This window comes from Canis aureus, chromosome 15 (assembly GCF_053574225.1).
Source record: "Canis aureus isolate CA01 chromosome 15, VMU_Caureus_v.1.0, whole genome shotgun sequence".
NCBI classification, from domain to species: domain Eukaryota; kingdom Metazoa; phylum Chordata; class Mammalia; order Carnivora; family Canidae; genus Canis; species Canis aureus.
In genome coordinates, this window is record NC_135625.1 from 4804788 (window position 1) to 4816959 (window position 12172).

Below are 12172 nucleotides of genomic sequence, written 5' to 3' on the forward strand. Positions count from 1 at the left end.
ATTTTAAGAATATCTTTTAAATGGCTGATGGTCATCCTTTGATATATTTTTAAAGTATGGCTGTCAAGAGTTTTTTGGGTTTTTTTTTTTTTTTTTTTACTCTCTGGTGAGAGTAATTTATCTTCTGCCTAGAAACTAATTTCCAAAAAAATAAAACCCATGTGATTTTAGCTTCAGTCCCAAAGCCAAGAGGCTGTTTACTCTTTTCTAAATGCCAAGACTATAACCTTCAAAACATCCTATGTTCTAGAAACAGAGGTTCTTGTTTTGTTTTTTTTAGAAAAGCGCATGTATCAAAATGACACCAACTGGCGACCAGAATTTTGCTTTTCAAAAAAAAAAAGTCTCATTCAGCTAACGGAACTGTGCACACGATTGATATCAACAGTCCATATCAACAACTAATCTTTACAGCGTCTGCAAATTGTGTACCGTGCACAGGGCCAGCGTCTGGGGCCGCACGATTATTATTTCCAGGTCGCGGAACTCTGTCGCCCCTTCCTGTTGCCCGTGGCTTTTGTGCACAGCTCAGGCGCGGTCCAGCCGCCTGCCTAGTTCCTCCGCTTGTTTTGCCACTTTGCTCTCCTGTGAGTGGGTTTTCAGGAGGCAAACGTCTACCTGCTTGACCCCGGGGCTTCACTTTCACAACACCCTGTGGAATTCTCTGGGTTTCAGAGCTGGAGCTGCGGGCCCGAGTTTCTTTCCTCTCCCATAATCCATGTCCTGTTTCTGATTTGTCATTGATTACACCATCTGCGTGTGCCCTTGGCAACTTCCGGGTATTGTGTGTTCTGGAATCCTTGGCTCTCCGTGTGGGGAGATCCTCACCCCTACGGTGAGCCCCCCTGACTCTCTGGCCGCTGCCCCTGTCTCTGCACCAGGGCCTCTCTGATGACTTGGGTGTTAGAACGTGCATTTTTCAAATATTCAGGAGTTCATATTCTTCTCTTTTTTAATTCAGCTGCAACATAAGAGCCCCGGCTTTGTGCAATTCAAGGAGATTTCATCTGCACGTCTCTACACATACCTGTAGACCCCACAGAACACATGGTCCTGAGCATTGCATTTCCTTTCCCATCAGGACTCTGCCACTGGCTTGTTCTCTGACCGGGGGACACAAATCACCAAATCACCTATGCCCTCCGGACCCGAGTCCCCTCATCTATTAAACAGAGTAATAACCTCTGCCCTGCTTATTTCACATGAGGGTCAGAGGAGCTAACACACAAGGGCATGTACGGTATCTCACACCCACACCGGGCCCTGTCCACTGACTGACATAGCCACATTTTCTCTTCTGAAGACTTTCCTCCTTCCCCTGAGCTTCCACTGTGAGCACATCTAGCCAATATTTTATTCTCAAAATGTTGTGCGATTAAAATTTGCAATAAAATCCCTTGTAAATTATAGTTAAAATCACCTTAAGGCACCAATTTAAAAAAAAAAATAATTTTGTGACATGATTATTATGAAAAGCAATACTCTAAAATTTGTTCCAACTAGAATATCAGCATGTAATGTAGGGTCCCTGAGACTTAAGAGTAAGGATTTGAAAGTCTTAAGAAGTAGCTCGTTGTATCTAGTTTCATGTTTGTCATTTGCTTTCCAAAATAAGAGATTCCAAGTTTTTTTAGTACCTTTATATTTATTCCTATGTATTATGGGATCTTTGTTTATACAGACACAATAAAGTCACGGGGGATGGACAAGTATATTTTTTTAGCCATTAGAACCCTCTGAGAAGCTTGGGTTTTTGTTTTTTTGTCGTTTTTGGGGTTTTTTTGCTTTTGTTTTTTTGGCAAAGGGAAAGATGACCACCACCAAAAAGAGAAGTCTCCCCAAGACCTTCAACATCCTAGCACTGTATTCCTTCAGATAAGCCTTTTTATCCTTTCACCCTCTGACCCAACATTTATCTTGAAAAATTAAACTGTTACGTGATTATTCCAGTATAAGACTTTCTTCTAACCTCCAGCTCTTTCTTTGGGGGACACTGGTCCGGGGTGACCATGGAGCATTCAGCCAGCTTACCCTCCTGGCTGCTGCCTTGTGCTGCTGGCATAGAATGGTGTGAATTTATGAAATCTCCAAACAGGGCTCACCACGTGAAATTTAAGCCATGTCTTACTCATTTGCTCCGTGGAGAGTCTCCTACATGCTGGGTTGCCTTATAACGAGGCCATTTGAACGGTCATGATTATGTTCCCAATTCATTCCCCAGAGTCCATTTTCCCTGAAACAGCAGTATACTTAGGCCAAGATTTTCGATGAATCATTGCACCAGAAGGAGAAATGGGGATTTTTGAGACAGAAAATACTTGTGGGCACTTGAATATGCATGAAAATAAACAGGAAAACAAAAACCAAATTCCCGGCACCAGGAAGCAAAATGTCACCTTTACCTGACATTGGAGTAGAAGCAAGTTCCAGTAATTTTATTTACTCCAGCACACCCCTAGAACAGAATTCCCATTTTACATATCAAGACACTATGATGAGAGAGCCCCAAGTAAGTTGGCTGGTGTCTTCAGTGAGGGGCTAGGGAGGGGGCGGGAGCCCTGGGACCCCAGTGCATTCATCACCAGTCTGCAAAGTTTTGTGCCGGAGCCCTGTCTTTTCACTCTCTCCATCCCCCACGTCGGTGTTATCACTTTCAGCTGGTTTGGCCTTTCTCAGAAGACATATTTCCAGTCTCGGGCGCCCTTTTATTGTCTGGGCTAGGTTCAAGTGATAAGACATACATTTTATGCTATTGTGGGAACATAATGTAATATGCTCAACAGCATTGCCAAAGGGGGAAAAAATTAGCCTCAGCATGATTTCCTTATAACTTATAATAAGCATTTGATTTGAATGTCTCCCCATGTCAACGTTTTCAGGAAAAAGATCTCTGATAGCATGTGGGCCTTTTACAAGCCAGCGTAGATCATTGTTTCCCCAGATGGCTGACCACAGAACTAGGCCCAGAAAAATGCATGCTCTTGAACATGGCATTTTGTGAAAGCAAGGACACTCAGGAGGCCTCAGCCCTTGGGGTGCATGATTAAAGAGATGACGTTGGCGTTCCTCAGGATCCTCTTCGTCCACATTTTTACGGCATAGAAGGAAGCAGTCACAGGCAATGAGGCCATGTGCTGAGGATGGACAGAAGAAGAGAAAAGGAAGAGAACCTGGAATACGTCTGCTGCCTGCTGCCTGATACCATCCTCACCCAGGAGCTCGGCAACCAGTCAGGGTGTGACGACAGGCTTTCAAGATACAATCTCAGATGATAAGATGAAGAGGTGTTTTTTGGCGGGGGTGGGGGTGGGTGTGGGGTTGCTCCCAAATAGATGACGTCTACCAGTAAAGGCATCAATGAGTACTAAACCTGACATGGAATTCTATAATTTTGACATCTCGTGTATTTAGAATAAATATATATATATATAGCTTTAAAATACATATAATTAACTACTAGCTGCTGAACAGCAAGCATCAACTTGGAAAGATACAGAAAGTGTGCACTGAGAAAGTAGATTTGCCTTTAACTGTATTCACTGGTCAGCTAGTGGTCCTGGATGGTGATCTTTGAAATTTCCTAACCCATCTCACTTGGCTCCCCTCTGTTAAGTTTTTGCCAACTGACCTCCAGTCACCGGGTGTGAGCATCATCGGGATATAAAATTAAAAATCATCTTGAAAACAAGCAAAGTGGAACATTAAAGGCCTTCTCCACACCTTACTAGCCAAGGCACAGCCTCACTTAAAAACAAGAAGCGAAGTAGAACATGACAATCAGCTACATATTCAACTCAGAATGGGAAATAGTGTAACCACGGCGACATTTTTTTTTTTTTTTTAATCCACCGCTAGAAATGCAGTCATTGGTTTGGGGAATACACCAGCCACTTATAGGCCAGTGCTGAGCATTTTGGTTTTGACAGGTTCACAAGACTGTCTTGTGCACAGATTCACAGGGCTCCCTGCAAGTGCTCCCCCCACAGAGGTAAGTGCTCCAGTGTTAACTCTAGCCCTACTCTGGGGCTGGGGGTCAATGGCCATAAAAGAACTTCACAGCCTAACCCCCTACTGGGACGTTGCTGGCAGTTTCCACCCTTTGCTTACTGACCTAGTATATTAACACTGTTTACATTCCGTGAGTCTTTCAAGCACTTGGAGCTTCAGTTCTATCAGTGTTCCATGTGGGACAGTTAATACCGAGCATCATAGAACCTAAAGTGATGGACCTTTTGTTATGGACTGAATTTTGTCTGCCTAAATCCATATGTTGAAGTCCTAACCCCCAGGATCTTAGAATGTGACAGTGTTTGGAGATAGAGACCTCTCAAGACGTGATTAAAGTTAAACACTATCAGGTTAGAGCCCTGATCCCTCAGGACTGGTATCCTCATGAGAAAAGAAGAGACACCAGGGATGCGTGTGCAGAGGGAAGGCCACGTGAGGACAGAGAGGACAGCTTTCTGCAAGCCAAGAAGAGAGGCCTCAGGAGAAACCAGATCCACTGGCATCTTGATCTTGGGCTTCAGGCCTCCCCAGCTTTAAGATCATAAATTTCTATTGTTTAAACCTCCTAGTGTGTGGTGCTTTGTTAACAGCCACCCCAGCAGATGAACCCTGCTGGAAACAAATTCTGAGATCATGGTAGAAATCTGTGCCTTTTATCAAATGAAGGGATCTGAATTTCTCCACCAGAGTCACATGGTGAATTAAAGATCCAGCATTTCTAGTCAACCTCTTCTCCGTTCAGACTGTTCCTTTGTAAAAAGATCTTAATGCCACCCTCAGTAAGTGGAACTTCTCATTTGTGCAACCACTAACAGTAGAGGTTCTCAAATGGTGCATCACAGAAACTGTAATGGATGGATTCTGAAGGATCCAACCTCTGGGTAAAATAAGAAGCTGTTCTCAATTTGTAGGAAGAGAAAAAATACTTGGATAAATCATTTCCCTTTTTTTGTTCAATTTTTCTTAAATTTTGGCACTTGAGGATGAATGAATACATAGTTATAAATACAGAAGAATGTTGGAGATGAAATGAATGATAAAAATATATGAAACATTAACAAAAAGCAAAAAGTTTTTTAAGAACTGAGAAAGAGTTCTTTTGGGGGGTGGGGGGAACCATCCATAGTCAAGATCCTAGCAGTATTGAAAAAGAAAGGAAGAGAAAAGGGTCCCGTGAACAATACTATGAACAAAACTGGGGCTGCAACTATGGATACAGTAAGGATATTTAAAAATCATGAGAGCTGCTGAGTAAATTTATACCAGAAAATTTGAAAATAGGTAAGATGGACCTTTTCTAGAAAAAATATTACCAGAATTGACTCATGAAATAGAAAATCTGAACTATTTAAAAACCTGAATGACAATCAAAAGTATACCTCTCACCGTCCATCAAAAAAAGAAAAAGAAAAAGAAAAAGAAAAAGACACCTGCACAGAGTAATATCAGCAATACGTCAGACTAAGAAGATCCAAACTCCCATCTTCCCCACAGAAACACCAAAAAGCCCCCCAAGCAGAACCAACTATGTCTGAACCAACTGTGTAGGAGCTAGAAAATAGTCAGAGGTTTATAGCAACCAGGGCAAAGACCAGTCAAGCAAAACAATGTTCAGAGCCGTAGGGAAATTTTGCGGCTCCTTGTTTACATCGCACAGTCTTGGTTTCCTCTCCTTGAATGCAGACCTTATTTGTTCTAGTCTGCTTGGGAGATAACAGAAAAACTGGCTTGCTCACTCATCTTGAATAACACGTGCAGGCAAAAATGATAGACACTGCTTTTCAATTAAGCTACAAGGTAGGCAACCATAAAAATAGGTAAAAACAAAACAAACTTCTATGTGTCAAGGGACACAATCAGGTGAAAAGGTGGCCTGCGGGGTGGGAGAGGGTATTTGCAAATACAGAGGTCAATCTCTAAAAAATAAAAAGAATCTCGACAGCTTGAAAACAACAAAAACAGTTAAAAAATGGCCAATGACGCGACTAGACATTTCTCCAGAGGATATATACAAATGGCCAATAAGCATGTGCAAAGATGTTCACCGTCACTAATCATTAGGGAAATGCAGATCAAACCACAATGAGGTACCACTTGGGACCCAATAGGATGGCTACCATAAGAACAGAAAACTAGCATCGTTGACGATGTGGAGAAATTGGAACCTGTGTACCGGTGCAGCTACTGTGGGAGACCGGATGACGCCTCCTCAGAAAATTAAACAGAATTAAATGAGATCTCACAGTTTTACTTGTGGTTATGTACCTACAAGGATTGAACCAATATTCGCACACCTGTGTTCATGGTAGCATTATTCACCATAGTCCAAATGTAGAAGCAACTCAAGCAGCCATCGACGGATGAGTAGATAAACAAAATGTGGTCTATACATTCAGCCATAAAACGGAATGATATTGCGATACATGCTATAAAGTGAATGAACACTAAAATCACATCAAGTGAAGTAAGCCAGACACAAAAGGGCAGATATATGATTCCACTTATGTAAATTACCCAGACTAGAGAAACTCATAGAGACAGAGATTATAATAGGGGTTACCAGGGTCTAGGTGGAGGTGGGAATTGAACTGCTGAGTGATTATTTAATGAGTGTGGAGATTCTATTTGGGATTATGAGACAATTCTGGAAATTAGTAGTGGCAATGATCATATAGCATCGTGAACGTTCTTAATTGTACACTTAAAATGGTTTAAAAGGTAAATTTCATGTCAAGTGTATTGTACTACAAAAAATATTTTTAAGATACTATTCAAACTGTCTAGGACTGGTAAGTTTTACCAAATATTACAAATCACTGAAGTAGGAAGCTATTCACTGCATTTTATAAGGCTAGAACAATCTTGAACTAATACTAAAATTTCAGCCCAAACTCATTTGTGAAGATGGATATAAAATTCCAAAATAAAATATTTTGCAAAGTTTAGCGGTGTGTTAAGAAACATGTAACCGAGTTTAACCAAAGAATGTAAAGATAGATGTCGCTAAATCTTTTTTTTCTAACCCACTAGTTTTCTCAGGTGTCAAAAAGAAAAACCCAATATCTAGTCATGATAAAGACTCTTAATTAACTAGTAATAAAAGAGAACTTTCTTAATGTGATAAAGGGTATCTATGGAAAACCTTTCTTTTACTTAGTAATGAAAACCTTAGTTTAAGGTTTAAGCAACTACAAAATACATACGACCGCTCTTACTCTTTGAATAGAGATCGAGTGTTCCTAATCAAAGAGATAAGATGAGACACACAAAGGAAACTTAAGAATTATAAAGAGACAAATCCTCATATTTGCATATGATACAGTTGTCTACATAGAAAAAATCTGAGAGACTCAAGAAAACACTTGTAACTGAGTCAGCAATATTGGTCCATATTAGATCCACTTGGTAAAATCATGAGCATTCCTATATCCAGCAGTAAATAAATATATAACATAACAGAGAAACTAGCGGATTCAAGGCTAGCCCGGTAACAATATCATTTAACTCACATTTCTTGGGTGGAATGTGAAAGTTGGTAGAGTAGGAGTAAACTATTAGACCATCCTGTCTGTGACATGGTCCACATTCTTGGTATACTCTTGGGAAAGGTTCCAGTATGTACATGTCTCTAGCCTCGTATCGCAGCAGGGGAAAAAAAATGTTGAGAACGCTCCATTATTTTAGATCAAGCAATTTCCTTCAAATATACCACAGGATGTCAAGCCATCCACTCGTTCATTCAATTTATACTTGTTTCGAGCATGTGTCACGTACCGAGCATATTCCAGGCCCTGCCGGACTAGGAGGCGACAAGGCAGACAGAGGACTTGCCCCCCTGGGACTTAGATTCTAATGACGACAGAGAATAAAATGGTTTTAAATCCTATCGGTGAGAAATGCTACGAAGAAAACAGGGTATGGGTATTTACGGGGACGGGAGGTTGGCTCCTTGCCGAAGAGCTGGATTTGGGCTGAGACCCCCGTGGTGAACACAAGGGCGGCTGGCATCGATCTAAGGGACCAGCTGGGCTCCAGGTCGGCAGGAGCAGAGGCCTTGTCGGGAGAGGCTGAGACCCAGCAAAGGGACAAAGGGAGGAGAAATGAAGCTCGCACAGGCTGCACCACCCAAGGCCCTTCTAGACCATGGTGAGAGCTTTAGCTTTTGTTCTCAGTAGACGGAAGTCACCGAAGGATTTTAAGTAGGGGAGCCCATATCTTGTGTCAGAAGCAGAGAGCGCAGTTTCAGGCCCTTGCGGCGGTTCAGGGGGTGAGCGACGGTGAGTGGCCACAGCTAGGGCCTGATCAGCCCCTCTTCCATTTGCCGGGTACACCCCGGCCCCACCACGGATCCTGATGTCCAGGAGCATCAGCAATCTCTCAGAGGCCCAAATTCAAACCTGGGAGTGCTCTTGACTCCTCTTTCCTGGTTTACCACGCGCGGTCTGTCCGCAAGGCCGCTTGGCTTTAGAATTCGTGCTTCAAGTCCGGCAGCTTCACCCTCCGGGAGAGCCGAATGCTGAACTGAAGGCGTGCCTGGCTCCGCGTTTCAGCCCGAGAATGGTCAGCCTCTTGTGATGAGCTAAGACAAAGCTCCCCGTGGGGTCCGCGTGTCCTGGCACTCCCCGCACACAGTACCGTAGCCGCATTCGGCTACTGGCACTTGGAGTTTCCATTTAATAAAGTGGCCCCACCACACTCTAAAAAAAAAAAAAAAAATAGCTAGCAGCGTGTTCCTTCACTATCCTGAGCATCAGACCACACAAGCGTAGCCAGTAAACTTTAATTTGTACGTAATTGTGTGCCAAGACCTGCAAAATACCCTTGTTACAATAAAACAAATTTTTTTCTTTTTTTTTTCAGTTTAAATTTCATGGGAGCTGCTCACGTACTATTTGTCTCTTTCCACTGGGCAGGCCTGGCGTTGCTCTAACATCTGTCCTGTGGGTCACATTTTATGGGGGTGTTTGAGGATCATTCATATGATGTGACATTGGAATTTGGGGGGATGTGGCTATCTTCAGTTGACAAACGACCTTGGATAGAAGTCATTTTTCATGTGTGTGCGTGTGCTTACATTTGCGGACCTGGAGACACGAGGCGCTCTCTGGACACGGATGTCCTGGCTGCCAGCCATACTGGGCAGTCAAGGGCTCTTCGGCGCGGACTCCCCAGTCTGCTTACTGTATGCACAGGCATCACACTACACGTACCCGCCTGCTGTTTCTCCAAGTCCCTGGGTTAATTCCTCACGTTGTGCCATCATAAAGCACACCACACCAAGGGCGAGGCACCAGCCACAGACTTGCTATGGGAGGTTACATTTAGGGTTCTGTTTTATTTTGTCTAGATTTAAAACTTGCTCCTTCTCCAGCCAGTTTTTCTCCAACATGATGAGTGAATGAATGGATGGACAGATGCATGAATGCAGGGAGTGACACTCAATTTCATGGTCAAAGAATTCAAATAGAGAAATCTATAGGGTCCCCAAATCTTACAACCCTTCCTTAAAGATGGGACAGCATTTTTTTTTAATTTTTTAAAAACATATTTACATAGAAATAAATGTATAAAAACCCTATGTGTTGTTTGAGGGATTTCCTAAAAATGGAGGGACATCTTGTTCCTTGAGTTTTTATTGAACCCTGTGGAGGATAGAGCTTTACATATGGTTCAAAGTCCAGATACAAAAAAATAAAAAATAAAAAAAAAGTCCAGATACAGTAAAAAGAGTGACATAATCTGAATGCATACATAAAATGAAAACTTCTTTGCGTAAGAGAAGTCAAAAGGCGAATGAGAGAGAAAACACGGACAACACATCACACGAATAAAGGATTCATGCTAAAATGTAAATCATAAGAATGCCACGTCACTAGCTTGTGGACAGAGTGGTTTGCTCCGTGCTACTAATGCTTGTTATATTGGGTGTATCAACTTTAACGTCCTATCATGTATTCAGTGTAGATGGCAGGTGTTAGTGTCCCTCCCTCCGAAATCCCTGTCGCCAGTTCAGCCCCCTCGTGTGGGAGTGCATCTGTCCTGGGCAGGATGCAGCTTAACCCTGAGACACTGTCAGGAGCTACGACTAACACATGCTACTTTCTCTTCCATTTTTCCCCTGTATTCACAGAACTAAACTCTTTTTTGGCTTCCTTTCTGCTATCGCTCATTGCTGGGGCATCTTAAGGTCCTTCAATATAATTTATCCATCCCTGTGGATAATAATAGTAGTTAGTAAGTTAACTGTAATTTGATTTGCAGTTCCACTAGTCCTGCCAGGCCGCTGCATTCCTCCCTCATCCTCCTGCAAGCAGGGCTGGCAGCAGAACCATCTCCTGCTGGCCTGTTCTGCATCAGTAACTTATCCTGGACCAGGGGACTCCTTGTGACTTTCATGAAATAACCGGCTTTCAAAGTGACAGGACTTTAGAGCTCACTGGTCTGGCCTCTTCAACTGAAATACGAAGACCTGAGCTGTAGAACGTGTCCTCGCTGACTGCACTCTGCATAAAGTGCTCAGCTGGGTGGATAGGATGCAGGTGGGCAGGTACACGGACGGCCTCGAATGCATAATGCCCTAACTAAAACTTAGGTTTTAGGCAGACTCTGCCTTGCACCAGAGAGTATTTCTAGAGCGAGCAGAGATTAGAACTCTGGTCTCACGCCACAGACTGCAAAGTTTCCACGCTAATGCGATGTCCTGCCGTGATGGCAACACCCTATGTCCCACATCTATGGGAATATGTGCCTACTCAGCCCTTAAAACGTGGCGAGTGTGACTGAGGAACTGAATTGTTTTAAATAGCCACGTGTGCCATGTGGACATACAGACAAAGCAGCTCTAAACCGTTTAAGGTTCTAAAACAGGACTCTGCACGCACGTAGAAAGGCTGTCGTCTTACTGTCTCGTTGGCCACTAAACACTAAACCGCTTTTCTCTCTCTCTAGATTCAATCATTCAGCACAAGGTCTGTGCCTTTGACAACTACCTACTGCTGCAGTGATGGAGACACCGACACAGGGCTACTGCCAACAGCTCGAAAAGTTGTCTCTGGACATTCGAATCAGCCAAGATGCAAGAGAAGGGATGGACATAGAAACGATGCCTTTTTATATCATCATATGTGTGCATCGTGGTTCTTATATGAAGAAGCTCCTTTGTGTGATTTCCTAACAACTGGATTTGTTTTTATGTGTTTTTTTAAAGAAGCACTGACCAGCCCTGTTTGGGCCTTTTCTATGCAATACCAATCTTAGTGTTCTGGTGATGATCATAATGATTAAAACATCACAGAACCTTGGTCGTGGAAGCGCCATAGTTAAATAAAGAGTGGGAATTCGTTTAAACTGTTTTATTCCTGAGATCAAAGAATACCTTAAGTTTCTTGGTTGGATTCTATGATCTTTATTGACATGTCATGTACTAGAGAGGCAGGATATCGATCAGCTATTAGGGTTACTTTTTATGTGCCTGAGATTCTTCTCAAAGTAATTAATGAAGACAGGTGTGGAAGCCTTGCAATAATTAATGCCACCCGAGAAGCCCTACTTCTCCAAGTTAGTTTATGGTGAGGGGAGCTTTACCAACAAGAGATCATGGACTCATGGACTCCACTGGCTGCCCAATTCTTGCCATTCCTTAGAGGATATTGGCAGTGGGGCTGAACCATATACACACTGACTGCTCGTCTTCAACAGAAATACTAAATCTCAACAAGGCTGAGGTGCCATGAAGACTTCTTCTTGATCCTGTTCCCTCCCCCATGTTATCTGTTCCTCAACTGTTATCCCTACCTTAATACATGTCAAGTCCCTGAATAAATACAATGGAACTAGAACAAACCTTTGAAGGAGATAGCAATGTAGAGGCAAATAAGTGTTTTCACTTAGTTTTAATATATGCCCCCAAACAATCCCCTCCTATTACTCATGCTCCAATAACGGCTGAGCCTCAGTACAACTCAAGAGACCTCAGTCTCCTCCTTCCACGTTATAAATCCTGTTTCACTATATCCACAGGCATTGTGGGCTTGCCTACTACGAAGCTCAGGTACTTTGGCAGAGCTCCCACAACACCAAAAATTCCTGAGGAGGCTGACAGATACTGTGCTGAGTCTTGTTGGGGACCATCCCCTATCGCATCAGCCACAGACGACCACCCTCA

At 42.9% G+C, this 12172-nt stretch overlaps 1 protein-coding gene across 4 annotated transcripts in view; it reads left to right on the plus strand.

The window, feature by feature from the left end:
- The window catches only part of MCPH1 (microcephalin 1), a 230922-nt gene extending 219567 nt beyond the window's left edge, over positions 1-11355 (plus strand). The window contains exon 13 of one of the 4 annotated variants that reach the window (XM_077848535.1): positions 10957-11355. In XM_077848535.1, coding sequence (XP_077704661.1) covers positions 10957-11265 — 309 coding nt within the window. In that variant the 3' untranslated portion in view covers positions 11266-11355. Of the gene's footprint in view, positions 1-2879; positions 3266-10956 lie in introns of those variants that run through there. The other 3 variants (XM_077848536.1, XM_077848543.1, XM_077848533.1) reach the window with 3 other exon arrangements.
- Positions 11356-12172: the final 817 nt, after the last annotated feature.